At 35.0% G+C, this 17,570-nt stretch overlaps 1 protein-coding gene across 3 annotated transcripts in view; it reads left to right on the plus strand.

Annotated features, from left to right (window-relative positions):
* The first annotated feature begins 5,925 nt into the window (after positions 1-5,925).
* Positions 5,926-17,570, plus strand: part of LOC106881158 (protein YIF1B) — a 53,422-nt gene continuing 41,777 nt past the window's right edge. The window contains exons 1-2 of one of the 3 annotated variants that reach the window (XM_089359891.1): positions 5,926-6,014; positions 11,591-11,700. In XM_089359891.1, the coding sequence (XP_089216017.1) occupies positions 11,670-11,700 (31 nt within the window). In that variant the 5' untranslated portion in view covers positions 5,926-6,014; positions 11,591-11,669. Of the gene's footprint in view, positions 6,021-11,590; positions 11,701-17,570 lie in introns of all 3 variants that reach the window. The other 2 variants (XM_014931447.3, XM_014931448.3) reach the window with 2 other exon arrangements.

The following is a 17,570-nucleotide window of genomic DNA, read 5'->3' on the forward strand; positions in this document are numbered from 1 at the left end:
TGATGGGTAAATTTCCCCAATTTTATATTTTTAATTTTGCGCATGCGCATTGTTTGTTTTTGATTTTCTCGACAACACAATATGGTGGGGTCAGTTGGGCACCGTCTGTAAAAAAACAGCGCCATTACACAATTTACTCTGTCAGAAATTTGAAAACAACATGCTGTAGTGCTTGACATTCACGTCAGAAGCGTCAATACGAACATTTCAGAGTGTTTGGGTGTCAATCTGAGGACATGTACCAAGAGTGATAAAAATCAAACATCCAGTCAACATTGTGGTATTTGGAGTGATCACTTGTGATGGTGACGTTATGCCTCCATTCATCTTCCCACACAACCTCAGACTCAACACAGAGGCCTACATAAAGTGCCTGGAGGAGGTAGTGCTGCCTTGGGTCAAAAGGAAGGCTGCTGGAAGACCCTATGTCTGGCAACAGGACTCTGCACCATGCCACACAAACAGGAGAATCCAGTCATGGCTGTCAGACAATTTCTGCAACCACATCACCCCTAACATCTAGCCACCAAACTCCCCAGATTGCAACCCTCTTAATTATTATGTGTGGGGTACAGTTGAACGAGAGACCAACAAAACTCCTTCTAACATCAAAGATGAATGGAAAGCAAGGATTATGGCAACATTCACCAACTTAAATGAGGAGACCATCCAGAAGAGTTGCAGCAGATTCCGAAGTCATCTGGAGAACATGGTTGAAGCCAATGGTGATTTTATTCAATACATTTCCTCTCAAGATATTTTTATGTAATTTTGGTAAATATATCTGCTAAAACGAGATGTCAGTGTTATTTTCATTTCTGCATAATTTAGATAACAGTTTAATCACTACACCCTGTATATAGATATTTTACTTTTTCAGTCATTTGACTGTGGCCATGCTGTAGCATCACCTTTAGTCGAACAAATCAACCCCAGGACTTATTCTTTGTAAGCCTAGTACTTATTTTATCAGTCTCTTTTGCCGAACCACTAAGTTACTGGGACATAAACACATCAACATCTATATATATATATATATATATATATATATATATATATATATATATATATATATACATACATACATGTCCTATACCCATATATGCACAAATACATATATGGGTACAGGTTTTAGTTAGCCCAATGCTATAGTAGAAGACACTTGCGCAAGGTGCCATGGATTGGGACTGAACCTAGAACATGTGGTTGGGAAGCAAGCTTCTTACCACGCAGCCACTCCTGCACCTAAAACTGCAAAAACATCATAACTGCCCAATGAATGGGAACATGGAACTCTGAGTAGCAGGATTTTGATGATGGTTTTGCAGCTTTAATAAAAAAAAAAGCACATTACGCTACCTTCTGTATTAAAGAACTATTTTTTTTCACCTTGTTTTGCATTTATGTGCTTACTCATGATATATATATATATATATATGTATATATATATATATATATATATAATTTATAATTATATAATATAATTATATTAAAGGGTGTGGATAAACCCTACCAACACCCTAGAAATAGATACCAAATGTCTCTAGAAACCACGTCTATACTCCTTTAGCACAGGTTGTAAGCAGGCAGATGAAAAAAAAATGAATAAGATTTTTGGGAAAAGGTGGGTAATTGTAGATTGATTTCTGACCTTGCTATCTTCAGAACAATATGTCAAAGTTTCCAGATGCAAATGTTTATACATACCCATACAAACAATATTTTCACGACTGTACACATACAATATGCATTTCCATAAATTTATTGTTTCAAAAAGTTATATGTGACACACATGCAACTGAATTAGTTATATTGATTTCAAATTTTGGCACAAGGCCAGGAATTTTGGGGCAGGGGTTAAGTCAATTACATCAACTCCGTTACTCAATTGGTATTTATTTTATTGACCCCAAAATGATGAAAGGCAAATTCAACCTTAGCAGAATTTGAACTCAGAATGTAGTCAAACAAAATGCTGCTAAGCATTTTGTCCAGTGTACTATTGATTCTGCCAGCTCACTGCCTTCATAAGTGAATTAATTATATTGAAAAACATGCTTTGTAGCATGTATGTGTTATTTAACACTTTATGATGAGTAAGATAGCAAAAATGTGTTACTGTTATATGATGCATGTACATTGTTATTATAAACAGAATGAGGCAGGTAATTGTATAGAAAGATATTTGCATGTATGTAGATATGTATATATGTATATATGTATGTCAGCATTACAACACAAGGTTTATTACTCTTTATCAAGCATGGTATACAAAGTATGTTATGCAAAAAACAGGAAGAATGTAAAAGCACATTTCTTGGAACAAAACAACAGAATTCCTTGTAGAGTCTAAGGTGACTTTATCTGAGGCTTCAATACTCCGATAACCCTAAGTAAAGCTTCTAGAACCTTTTGAAATACAATTTGATGGGAATTTACACAACTTTTCTTTAATGTCTACTACCCCTACTTGTTTACATGCCAGCCAATACTGATTCATCAACAAACATTTATGTAGGCATTCATATCTTATGGTAATATAATTGAGTTTATGGGGTTGGTCATGCCTTTTATGGAAAGATAATTAGGCCATGGTCCTATGCTGGGAATCTGAGTGAGGTGCCTGTAATCTGTCTGAAGTATTGTAACAATATTTTTACTAATCTTAACTTTATCAACAGTTCACTCACTGTGACAAGATAAAATAGATTACTGTTTTATTGTACCATTAATATCATTGCTTATAAAGATTAAAGGAATTAATAAGTCATCTTTATTTTGCCAAGCTGAGATTGCAGAAATAGTAGAGTGTTTGGACCAAAGCCTTGCATTAAACCAGTATCAATACAATGACTAACAGTGATAAACTGAATTCACTTGTTTATACTATTTCTTTCAATACCTTACAAATGGTTTATTTTGCCTGATACTGTAGAATACATTATGATGGGTGAAACCTGGCAGTTTGCTGTGTTTATAAATAGTTTGTAAAATATGTAAAATACTTCACACAAGGACACATATGGAGACACATGTCCACACATATGGAGATGCACATCCATACATACAAACATGGTACATAGTTGCAAAACACACACAAGGAGACAGAGGTGCATACATATACAAACACACGCACACACACACATACATAAAAAATACACAAACAAGGACATGCAAGCACATGAATATGCAGAATACATACATACATATATACATACACACTTGCATACATACATACATACATGCATAGGCACACACACACACTAACCCACACACATGCGCACAAACAAACAAAAAGGAATGCAGTGTAAATAACAGACAGAGTCAAGACTATTGAAAAGGTTACAAGATGCAACGAAAATTTTAGGAAAATAAAAATGAGGAATAAGTGGAAATTTTACCAGTGAGTGTGTTAAATTATAAGGCACAAAAAGAAAATGACTCTCCCCAGACAACAGAATATGCTTCAACATACGAACTCACATAAAGAACCTTGCAAACTAAATCCCACAACGAAATAAATATTGCTTTGTGAAATATTTTCAGAAATGAAGTTTGGTCTGTTGAGATCAAAGCCATTTGGGTTTTCCAGAATTGCTCTGGCTACTTCATTGCCTGACCTTGAATTCATCATTTTAGATGAGTCTGTTGTAAAACATGTTTCTTATATTTTTGATAATTTAGATACAAACACTAATTTACCTATTATTTTACATCTGGATGGTCTCTGAGTAATTAATGCCAGTGATTTAATTGTTAAAATATACATATGAACAATATTGTACTTCTTCATCACTACTTTGACAAGAATGGTGAAGTTTATGCTTCACTTAAGGGAACTAATAAAACTGAAATATATTCAGAATTATCTGCTGCATATTTGCTGAAATGATTAAAATAATATTAGTCATTGAACCAATGTTGTTTTTTCATTTTTATTTTTTTATTCTTTTACTTGTTTCAGTCATTTTGATTGTGGCCATGATGGATCACCACATTGAAGGCTTTTACTTGAAAAATCGACCCCAGGACTTATTTTTAAGTGTAGTACTTATTCTATTGGTCTCTTTTGCTGAACTGCTAAGTTAGGGTGACATAAACACATCAACACTGCTTGTCAAATGGTGATGGAGGGACAAACACAGACACAAAGACACACACATTGATATATACATGTTTATATATGTGTGTATGTGTATAAGCATATACGACAGGCTTCTTTCAGTTCCCTCTACCAAATCCACTCACAAGACTTTGGTCAGCCTAAGGCTATAAAGTTGGTTTGTTTACTTTCTAGTGAGTTTGTTGTTTGGCCAACGAGACTGACAAAATGAGTATTGTCAATTTGACTAAACCCTTCAAGACATGGCCACAATCCAATGATTGAAACAAGTAAAAGACCAAAGATCCAATAGAGGAAGATTTATCTCATTCGATAAATGCCATTTAGTGTTTAGCACTGGTTCTTAATAATCCCTCATATTTAAACTTTCTTTTTTCAATTTAATGTCTATGAGAGGAAATGAATTTTCCTGTATTAGTTTTTTTTCTGTACTCTGATCAATTTTAGCACTCTTGTTCTTTCCATCTATGAGCTGCATCTCCATATGTTACCTAGTTTAAAATGGATAAACTGGGTTGTTGAGAGATATAGGTATGTTATAATGACACCATAGAGCTGCTGACAGGATAGGAACAATAGCCTACCTTTGGCATGTAGACTGACATTCTACAGATTCAGCCAGCTGTAACTCTCATACTAAAAGACACAGATATTGAATGGAATGAAAGTAACTGATACATATCTGTAGTAAATGCACTAGATATTTCTTTTGTAATCTGCTTCTAAACAGACTTCCTGAATCTTTATTCCTATGCTTTTGATTAAGTAGATTTCTCTTAATTTCTATGTGTTGCATTACAATACAATTAACCTACTGAAATTTTACAACTGACTTTTCAATTCTGTCTCTCTCATTTTCTCAATAACCAGTCACTAATCTCTTTACTCTTCCCTGTTCCCTGCTTAATACCCCCATTACCACCCACTTACTATCCCTCATCTCTTCGCTCACATTATCTTGTTCTTCCTATTATAGGGACTACTTTAAGCCCTTAGTCTACAAGTTACACTACAATTCTCACTTTCTTATGTAATACTGGAGTTCAACGGAAAATTGTTTATGAACTTTAAGGGAAATTTAGCTGCTAAATCTTCAGGTCAAGCATTTACATAGAAACTTTTTTGACATTCTATAGAAATTTTCTTCTGCCTAATTGCTTTTAGCAGCACATCAACCCTGACCGAGTAGACCCGTAACCAAAGGCAGTGCAGCTATCAGTTCATCTTTTCAGAATCATGGTTATCTAAGACTATATTACTTAATGTGTCCTTCCATTTTGATGATGGATGTGGTTTTTTAAGGACATTTATCTACTACTTTTACCAGATCAAGCCATCACGCAGAAGCTTTCTTGTTGGTCCATGTAACATTGCATCTTTTAGGTTCTACCGCCGCCAATTGAGTAGCTGATGATGTAGTTCATAGTAAAATAATTTGCATTAAAAAAACCCCAACTATAAAATCTTGCAATTGATTTAAATATCTGAATTTACAGAATCATCTAACTCATTCCTGTAGACAGTTACAAACACGCTAAAAAATATGAAGTAGTAGTAAGAAAATCAAGTTAGAGCTGAACGGCAGAAAGCCTTCAGAGAAGAAAACCTCGCTCATACAAGCATTTTGGCCCTTGAATCCTTGTAAGAATCATCTACTCCATTCCTGTAGACAGTTATAAATAAACACGCTAAAAATATATGAATAACAATAAAAGAAGTTGGCTGGGAGTATTTCGTAACTGTGGTTGAGTTAGTTCCCTTTTCATAGCTCTTCATTGCTGATGAACACTAAAGTAAGAGTTGTGTGCGACGTGTATCTTCATCAGCCAGTTTTAGATAGACCGAGCTCCTGCTGTCATAGGGATGGATGTGCCACCTGGCTTCAGACAGCGTAAGTGTACGTCAATTTCAACAATAATGGGTGTTGTATGCTGTGATTACACCGCTTGTTATAGAATTACATTACGCTTTCAATTTGAAAAAAAAAATTGTTTTGTTTTCTGTTAATTTCAGTTAAGTTACAGCTTCACGTCAATCCATCTGATTTGTGTGTACGTCAAATGCATGCATAGAACACTTTTTTTCCGTTTCCAAGTGTTTGCACAAAACAAGCCTCGAATCTTTTTACTTCTTTGATGGCTTAAAAAAAGTTCGACACACGCATACGTGTGTATATATATGCTTATTTTGTGAAAAGAAAAGAAACAAACAGAAAAGTACATTTTCCTCTTCCTAGTAAAATGTATGCAAATTATGGTTTTCAGAAATACTTGTAAATAAAAAAAGAATAATGATAATAATAATAGTGTATAACTTAACAAAGCAGCTTTAACTTACATCTAATGTAAAAATATTCTCCATTTTTTTTTTTTTTTTCATTTCTTCAGTTTTGTTCTCATTTTTATTTTGGGTGACGTTTCAACAGTACATAAGTTCCAAAACTGCTGAGTTGGTTAAATAATACTTCTTGAGTTTATCTTTGGAACGTCACTATATAAAGCTATATTGGCATTCTTTCGATATCGAAAGAGTGCCGCTATATTTGTTTTACAAGAATCAATATATATATAAATAATATATAAATATATGCATATATCCATACATATATGTACATACCTATATATATATATATATATATATATATATATATATATATATATACATATATGGGTACAGGACATCAAAAAACGTTGAACACAATGAGAAGCGAAAACAAATATATATATTTTATTATTATTATTATTATTTTGTATTGGTGCTGATTGTCATCAGACCTCTGATTATGAAGCAGTTATGTTTATTGTTTGTTCACCATCAGGTTGGCCCTGATTAAACATACCTGTAATCAAAGACTTTCCCACGTTGTCTATTTTTATTTTGCTAGTGTGTTGGAAAGATTACACAGTCTTATGTGATCTTTCCCTTTTAAAAAAGTGAGTTGGAATTTTTTACTATTTCTAGCAGATCGAACGACTACATAAATGTTAGTTTGTTGAGTTTATTGTGTTATTCATAACTTGCATTAGTTTTCATCATTTAACTAGCCACAGATTTTGATCAATATTGTGGCATTCTATCGTTTGTGACAATATTCCGCCTGCAAACAAGTCTGTTACTGCAGTAAGGTAAACCGTTATTAATCAGATGCTTGAGAAGAAGACGATCAAGTAAGATCGCTATGCAGGTGTGTCACTGTGTATCTAGGATGTGTAAAAGGACCCCATGATGTAACTTCAGGATTTTACCAATTGGAATCTGCAACTAACATCGATTCATGGAACAGTTTCACACATGTTATGCATGATTCTAAGAACTTCTCTTTTTTTCACAAATCTGAAGCGTCGATGGTAATATGTAGGTGTAACTATAAATTCGCTCACCTCCATATTTTCACAGTTTCTGATAATTTTATGATATATATATATATATATATAGAGAGAGAGAGAGAGAGAGATTTAGTCGGTCCCTTGCGAGCAAGTGATAATTTATCTGTAACAAAAAGAATAATATAATTTTTTTTTCGTAACGTTTCATGTATAAGTTTCTTTCGTTGTTTAACCCCCAAATCCCTGATGAAGCAAACTTATGATCAAAAGATTCCAGCCGTGGCTCACACCCCGTCTGTTTAAATTTGACTGTTATTTCTAGCAGTTAGAGTGACGACATAGAGGCTCTCTCGTTGACTCATTTTATGAGGCGATGCCAAACTGCAGTTGCACCACCAAAATATATGTACATAGTTTGGTGTGAAATATTTGGATTACAGGGGTTTCTTTAATGTTTTGCTAGTACCTTTATTAACCATATCTGCTATTTTTTTAATTGCGTGGAATGTATCGCCCCGTTACACTATAAATAAATAGACAGCTAAATGTTCTCGTCACCCATCACCAACTAGCCACCCTTCTCGCACCTGTCTACGATTCCCATGATAGGTGAAGTTAGACTTAAGTTTCTTCTTGTCTATATTTGTATAGGTTTACTTAGTGTTCAACAACATACGTTATATCTTTTAAACAGCATAACTACAGATGTGTAAACACCTACCAATTTTTTTGTTTGTTTGTTTCCTAATCGAATTACTTATTTCGTGTCAGTGTTTGTGTAATGATTTCTTGAAACATTATTAATTGTTGTGTAAATATTATTGATCAAACGGATTATTAAATTATTCGTGTATTTACGACATATATTTTTGTCGTAGCTGTGGTGTTAAGTAATCCTGAGTTGGCTTTGATCCATTTAGTCGATGTCACTGAGGTAGATTTATCAAAGTGTTCGATTATCTTCAGATATTAAATAATTCCTTCATTAAGATTTAAGAGTACGTGGTGAAAGTTGTGACTACTGCATTGAATAGGTCGAGGGAATTACACATACACAAACACACCCTCTCTTCCGGTTTGTGTTAGGGTTCTTATTTTAAATTTTTGCTGGTTAATTTGTTTAGTAACTAGGAGCAATTTATAGATTTTATTGCCTTTACAAAAACGATAATGTTTCTTGACGAACTACGATAAAGTAATTAAATTGATTCCTCTAATAATAATTCTGGTTAATGTCTGCTATAGGCACATGGCCAGAAATTTTCTAGGGGAGGAGGCTAGTCGATTACATCGACTCCAGCGACCTCGGTGGAATTTGAACTTAGAGCGTAGAGACAGACGAAATGCCGCTAAGCGTTTTGTCCGGTGTGCTAACGATTCTGCCAGTTCACCGCTTTTACAATAATAGTAATATTGTTTGTAATTTTCGTACAAGGCTAGCAATTTTGAAGGAGGGTGTTAGTTGGTAACATTGACTCCAGTACTTAACTGGCACTTAAGCCCCCCCCCCCCCCGGACGGATGAAAAGCAAAGTTGACCTCAGTGCAATTTGATCTTAAAACGTAAAGAAGCACACTCTTCTTCCTCCTGGCAAATTAGTGAACTTCTGGTACCAACAATTTGGCACATACAGACCATCGCTAGTTTCCTTGGACTCTACTGCTTCACTTTGATATTTTTCAAATAGTTGAACTGTATTAAAACTTAATAACAGTTTAGATAACTGTAAAGTAGTGGTAGGTTTTACAGACCATAGAAAGCCAAGCTTTTTTTACAATTAGTATAGTATGACTGCCTTAGACAGTCATAACCACTGCTTTGTGTATCTAAAATCCTTTCGCTCTCTATTTAGGTACCAGTCCCCAGAGACATGCATCCCATTTCCTAAACACCATATTTAACATTTCATTCAGATCTTATTAGTTCAAATGATCAGTATTTTAACACTAACTTCATTCATAACTTGAATTATACCTATCTGCCATTGGAGGATCTAAAAAACAGTTTATAGCGATTGTACATTTTCCCCTGATCAAATAGTGTAATTTTGGTAATTCTAGCCTCTCAGTATTCATAATTTTAATGAATTAATAATCATTCTTCCTTTGTTCTATTATGAATTTTATAAATTTCCTGTTTCTTGTTTATATTTTTTCTTTCTTTTATTGTTTAGTTATTTTAGAAATCTAAATCTTAGAAAAAAATGTGTGTTATTGGATTTAAATCATTCTACATTGTCAGTGACCAACATCATATTGTTTGCACTTAACACTGAAGTTGCATCTACCCATAGCCATATACTTATTCTTACTATTCTCATTGTTTAACTACCAGACGTTTTCTACCCTATAACATATTGTCACCCATCTTCGAACTGTATTGTTTAGCCATTTAGGCCCAGCATGCTAAGAATCAACTTCACTACTAATTATTATACATTCTCTTGACTTGAGTACCTTCCACCAAATAAATTATAATATTTTGTAGTGTCATTCATTCATAGCACATGTTTGTACATGTGCAGCTGTATCTTCTTGATTCAACTGTACTCAGTTTTCAGACAAGTTGACATTACACATGTACGAGAATTCACTGTCTCTGTAGATTTTCTGTATTCATTGTCTCATGTTCCAATACCTGCACCATGCTTCTAACACACTTTTCATTCAGTCTCTTTTGGCATTAAGAGAAGAACCCTTTGTTGCCACCTTTTTCTTACATTCCCATATTTTCACTACATCTAATATTTATATGATCACGTTTTTGGACTTCATTTCATAACCTGCCAAAGATTCCACTTTGTGTTTCATGTACCCATTGTTGGTACTAAGCATTCATACATCTTACATATCGAGCCAGACCACTTCTCAAATAATTTTTGGATTTTGTGTTCCCTACTACTATTTACTACATTACCAGCATTTTTTAAAATATGGGTTACATTTTAAACTTTCTTTTACCGTAATTGTTTCCATGTAAATGTGTGTGCACACATACACAGTTACAGGAATACACACACACACACACGTATATATGTATAAAACAATGAAGGCAGCTATATGCAATATAAAACCAGAAAGGAAAAATTCAGTCGTCACTAGCTGTGACTGAGGGGGCTGGGTGGCAGCACCTGCATTGCTAGGAATAAGAGTTAAAAACCCTTAGAGCTGCAACAAAGTACATTTTCGTCTCTAAGGGTTTTTAGCTCTTATTTATAGTTTGTGAAGACCTGTTGAACTGAGTGAAATTGTAGTCATGACCGATACCAGTGCCGCCTGACTGGAACCCGTGGCAGTGGCTCGTAGAAAGCACCATTTGAGCATGGCCAACGACAGTGTTACCTGGCTGGCTCCCATGCCGGTGGCCCATAAAAGCACCCACTACACTCTTGAAGTGGTTGGTGTTAGGAAGGGCATCCAGCTGTAGAAACTTTGCCAAATCAGATTGGAGCCTGGTACAGCCTTCTGGCTCGCCAGTCCTCAGTCAAACCGTCCAACCCATGCCAGCATGGAAAGCGGACGTTAAACGACGATGATGATGATGATGATTTGTAATCAGTAACAAACCTTTTCAGGTTTGAAACTTTCTAGGCAGACTCTGCGATGAGAACTAAGTAATGAGTATAAAGAACATTCAATCCTGAAATTCTGTATTGTTTTTTTTTTTTTAAACATGGTTTTGTGTGTCTAAAATCCTTTCTATCTTTATTTAGATACCAGTTCCTATAGACATACATCTCATTCTCTAAACTCTACATTTAACATTTTATTATTCAGATCTTCATTCTCAGAACTGTGGCTCTCTAAGATTCCTTTGCCGTAGATGTTTTTTCATCACTCATTAATTCAAACGATCATTAACAACACTAACTTCATTGAATTGTGCATAAATTCTAACAACTCTATATGACTGCAAATGATACAACTAGGGTACACTAAGTGTTTCATTTATCTAGGAAATATTATCAGTTAATCTGGCAAAAAAGGACATTCAAGCAATGCTTACTAAAGTTCATTTACTTCAGTTGATGTTGCAGTCTAGACAATACAGTTTTAAAACTATTTATAACTATTTATTACTTCAGCTGTTATTAGTAACAGACCCTTTCAGATTTTAAGCTTTCTTTGTTTCTCTTTGGCAGACTCTGCAATGAGAACCAAGTATATAAAAATTTCTAAGAATATTCAGTCCTGAATTTCTGTATTGTTTAAAGAACTATTATGAATATGAGAAGCTTAGAACAGGACCCTGGTAATGACTGACCATTGCTTTTAAATTCTTTCTGGAACTAGCTACAAGTTCTGAACTTTGCTCTACATCCTGAGTGTATTTGCTTTAAGTTTACTATTGCTCTCTCATCTATTTTCATAACTTGATTCATCAACAACTATTGCTGATAGAACCTGCAGATTTTCTTGTCTTCTCTGTGCTTAATTGCTTTATTAACTATGTTTCAACTAACTTATATAGCTTCCATTTCTGTTTGTCCTGCTTTGTGTAGGCTTCCACCATCCTACTTGTATTCTTCATTCAATAAAATATTTTCTCTTCACTGAGGCCACAAGAAGCAATTGACATTAGAACCAAACAAACAGAAAAACTAGACAGCATTGTCTTGTATTTCAACATCAGTTGATAACACCAAATGCACATGAATGTAACTCCTAGCTATCTCATACAACACTTCGATAATGTTTACTTGGCACATAAGCACAATTATTTTGAGACGCACTGCACTGTCATAATGGAGAGAAAAATAATGAAACTTGATTCTAAGCTACTACAAACATATGTTCTATATGGATCTGCACCATCTCTGCTTCTAGACCTCTCCTCCTCAACTCTTAATTACAATAATCTTCACTGTCAACCTATTATCACTATACCAATAAACTAAATTGACCATGTGCAGATTGCTGTACTGTACTTCATACAACAACTCATTGCAGTGTTCTGATTTGGAAGATTGCTCCTGGACATCAAATCAACTACCTTAGCTCTTTAGCATTCAGCTTATTCTTGTCAAAAGTAATACGTATTTATTCACATTGTTTTGAATTAATCATGCATTGTCTTATAGCTTTCAAATTTTTATGAGGTACCTGTTAATTTTTAGAATGATATTGTAGGGTAAGTGTGAGGGGCCAAATCTGGCCAGTTTGAACATAAAACAGGTAGAATATTTTAGCCAGATATGGCTGGTTTAAATGCTAAAGGGTTAATACCAGTGTGCTGCTCCAGCAAAACTACCTGGAATTATTAAAAAGCAGTAACGCAACGACAAAAACTCTTATATATAACATTTTAATAATAAGAAATAATGTTTATCCTCACATCAAATGGCTGTTCAATGTTACTACCGTAACAGGCAAATCCTTCACTGGCTGGTTACCAGTGCAACCTGCACTTTGTTTCTATTGCAAGTAGGGGAGTGAACCATCCTGTTGGGTACTCACAACTGAAGACAGGCATAAGTAGCCCAAAACCGTTCAGTCTCATGATCCTGTCATCTGCTAGAGGATGGAAGGGGTTCGCTTCCCTGCTTGCAGTATATGCAGGGTGCACCAGTAACCAACTGGCGGAGGATCTGCCTGGGGTTAAAATGATAGTAACATCGAACAACCATACTAATATGGCAATAAACATTACTTCTTAGTGTAGTTACTACTTTCATCTCTTATTGAGCTTTTCTAACTAGCTACTTTGCTTATTTTAATAACACTTTTCACTAATACCGTCATTTCACCACCTGCTACTGCGTTGGATTAAACTGATTATTATTGTAATATATATGCACTTATTTATGTTTGGTTCTTTCTCCAGACTAGATTATCTTTTAAAACTCATCATGTTGTTCTTATTGCTAATTACCTATACCTCTACAGGATTAATACTGTGTATATATATGAGTGTTTATATATATAAATATATATATATAGGCATAGGAGTGGCAGCATGTTAAGAAGCTTGCTTTCCAGCCACATGGTTCTGGGTTCAGTTCCACTGCGTGGCACCTTGGGCAAGTGTCTTCCACTATAGCCTCAGGCTGACCGAAGCCTTGTGAGTGGATTTGGTAGACGAAAACTGAAAGAAGCCCATCATATATATATATATATATATATATATATATATATATATATATATATATATATATACATATATATATATATATATATATGTGTGTATTTGTCCCCCCACCATCGCTTGACACTGATGTTGGTGTGTTTACGTTCCCGTAGCTTAGCGGTTTGGCAAAAGAGACCAATAGAATAAGTACTAGGCTTACAAAGAACAAGCCTTGGAGTCGATTTGGTCGATTAAAGGTGGTGCTCCAGCATGCCGCAGTCAAATGACTGAAACAAGTGAAAGAATGAAAGAATATATATATAGTTGTTGTTAATGATCACACAACATTCAAAATGGTTATAGGGAAGACTTCTCTAGGTAACAATCTTTCCAGATATTCTACATGACCTCAAGGTCTTCTAGATGGCCTCTCCATCTGTGTAGATTTTTGAGAGACTTCCTAAAGTTTATGGAATTAAAAGCACAATGCATCATTCCACTCAATGCACCATGTGATGATGATACTCAGTACAGAGATCTAATCTATGCATTTCTACCTTTTCTCAGTTTATTGTTGATTTCATCCATTGGAGAAGGTCTTGGCAAAAAATCTCAGAATGAATATTTGTGTGATCCTATGCCAGTTATGGCAATTCTGTAAAATTGCTTTCCTTGGAAAAAGCCCAGTCATTTTGAAAGGAGATTGCTTTCAAAGTTGCTGCTGTAGGGCATCTCTGTGAGGATGAAATCAATCCTGATGCCTTACTACTCTTTATGGCTTAGCTGGCTTCCTTAATCTCAATTGCTGTTGGGGTAATAGTCAATGTTAGGAGCATCTTCTGTTGATTGAGAGTTGGTTAGCTTGTCTGGTAGAAGAGTTTAGCACTTTCTGGAAGTGTCGGACCCATCTTGATGTTTGTTCTTATTCAGTTGTTATAATGGTGTCATCTTTGTTTCTGACTGACTGGTGTTGCTGCTACAACACTGTTTGTTGATCTTATAAACAGTAGTCTTTTCTCTCCTGGCTGCAGCTTCACATAACATAAAAAGATCACTTCACATAACATAACATAAAAGATCACATAACATAAAAAGATCACTTTTCTGGTATTCCTTTTGACCTCTTTGTCCTCGGACTTTTAGGGTAGTTGGACCTGCTCCCAGACCCTCAATAACTTCATTCCCAACATCTTTTAGCAACTCCTTATTCCTATTACCTTATCAATATCCAAGATATTGGTTACTGCTTCAAGTCAAATTTTCTTCATCTAATTCCACTTGATGTTAATTAGGCTATTGTTCTCAATTGTATCAGCAACAACACAGATTTCCAGAATAAACTATTGTTTGTCGTTAGGATGATTAAGTTTGGTGTTGCCAAGTTGTTTTTGTTGCTAACCCTGTTTCTTCACTTTGCAAATTTTCAATCTCACTGTAGCAGTTATCAAGTGGTTGTCACTAAATACATTGACCCTGGGAAAAGCTCTTTCACTATCCGTGGCTGTCACCAATTTCCATAGGCATGATCTGGTTCAGTGAGCTACTATCTGGTGACCTCCGTGTGAACTTACAAATATTCTTGTGAGGAAAGATAGTACCTTCTGATGAAACAGTTATTGTTCAAGTTTCATCCACCAAGACTTCACTGTCATTGTTTCATCACACCAAAAATTCACTTGGCATCATGAACAATGCCAAGTTGATCACTGCCATCATTCATCACTCTAAGATGTTCACTGTTATTGATTGCATCAAGATTTCACTATTATTCATCATACCAAGATATTCACATATCCTTCTCAAATATCAGAACTTGCTGTGTCGGCTATCAACTTTTATATTGACATTTTGTGTGTACAGGAACACCATCTCATCATGGACTCAATAACAACTGGACTTTTGTGTCTGTGTCTGTATGGAAAAATTCTATTAATAGCACCATTGGCGGTGTGGATTATTACTCAGCCCACATTCCCTAAAATCACTAAACAGCATTGAGAAAATAACATCTAGAATAATAGTTACCAATTTCAATGGTAACCCTTCTACTGTCACCTGCTGCTACAGCCCAACAAATGTCAGCAATGAACAAGAGGTCATAGATTTTTACAATGATTTATTGTCTCTTGTACAATCTATACCAAGACACAACATCCTCATCATTGGCAGAGATATGAATGCACAATTAGGCCATGACAATCCCCATCATAAGTACTTGTTCCATCAAACTGAAATGGAGAATACTTAGAGCACTTCTTGGTAGGAAACAAACTTCAGTGCCTGAACACTTATTTTCTGAAGAGACTGGGAAAGAAGTGGACCCATACTTCCTCAAATGGATTCAAACCTTATCATGAACAAAACGTGGATTAACAGCTGCCACAACTGTGAAGCATACAATACTTTCTTTGGTGTATCATCTGACCATCAAGTGATAACACCTAAGCTTCAGGTAAGCCTCTGAGCAAACAAGATAAAAGGAACCTCAAGACCACCCTACAACTGGGGACTATTCTGACGTACAATGAGAGAGTCCGAAATGATTTCACAATCAAACTCAGATATCGCTTTGATGTGTTACAAGGTGCCAATGTAGATTACACACCAAAACACAACATATTTCAACTTGTCCAAGCTCATTATGAGGCTGCTGAAAAATGTATCCCTTTGAGACCAAAAGTGAAATGAAGAGCCCCCTGGGGAAAGTGACAGAGTGCTTGCAAAAAGAATTAACATAAAGGAAATAATCAAGCAGTACAACAGGAATTCTACAAGAAGAAACTTAAATAGAAAAACAAAGGCACTGAAAGAATTTAATGTATTATATCAGATGGAACAGCAAAAATACATTCAAAGCCAAATCAACAAAATCAAAAATGCAGCAGACAATAAACAATCTTCCTTGGCATGGCAGAGAGTAAATGAAGTGAGTGGTCAGAAGAAATCCTCCAAAGTGAAGTTGAAGGCCTCTAGCCTACAGAAGAGACTGAGTAAGTGGAAAGACCATTTTCAAAACCTTCTTGAGAAATCACTGAATACATCAAACCTGCAGATCCATTGTATTTTTGAGGAGGTCCTGGATATCAAGCAGGGATCCTTCTCAATAGAGCTTGAAGTCATATTGAGGAAGACCAAAAACCTGCAGGATTGGATGACATCTCCCCCTGAAGTCTGGAAAACCGACAATTTCAATGGCATTCTTCTCAAATCGTGCAACTCAGTATATCATCAATGTACAGAAATCATAGTTCAGCACTGAATACACTTGTTTTATGATAGGGTTTACTCATTGAGGAGCTTACGGAGCTAGTGTTTTATTGGCATGGTGATATTTAAGACATTACATTTAATACTTTCTGCTTTATTTTATTTGACAACATATTTGTTGATTTGGGAAATAAGAAGTTGCTACTATGGAAAGCAGTCAGTTGTTAATTAAAAAAGAATGTCTCTCATCATAATTTAATGTCTGTTTTCCATGCTGGTTTAGGTTGAAAGATTTGACAGGACCCAGTGAGCCACAGAGGTGTGCCGAGTGGAAATTTGTTTTCAATACTTGTTTTTAAACTATCTCTTGGGGGCTTCCATATGTTTTAATTACATTACTAAAATATTATTATAGTTGTTTACTATAATATTATTTGACAAGAGGTCAGCAAATACAACACTATTAGCTGATAGCCAATTAAAGTTTTACATCTTTATGTTTAAATACTGTGGGGACAATATTTTCATTTCTGTTCATGTTGGTGATGGAGAAATCATTAGATAGTGCTGATAATATTCTAAGGTTGAGCTATATGCATCTATTCCTTTCCTTTACAGAATTTGACCTTTTGACTCCTGAATCCCACTCTCCCATTTACCATAAATAACTTCTAGATATTTCTTAACAACTGAAATTCAATTTATTGTTATGCAAAGTGTAAGAGTGCATCTTGCTTTGATTCCTTTCAGTTTGCAGTTTGTCCTTTTGAAGGTTTTGTAATGACAAGTTCAATTTGAGAAAAACTTTTGGTTTCAGTAATTACCATTATTAGTTCATGGAAACTTAT

This window comes from Octopus bimaculoides, chromosome 11 (assembly GCF_046866305.1).
Source record: "Octopus bimaculoides isolate indiv1 chromosome 11, ASM4686630v1, whole genome shotgun sequence".
NCBI classification, from domain to species: Eukaryota; Metazoa; Mollusca; class Cephalopoda; order Octopoda; family Octopodidae; genus Octopus; species Octopus bimaculoides.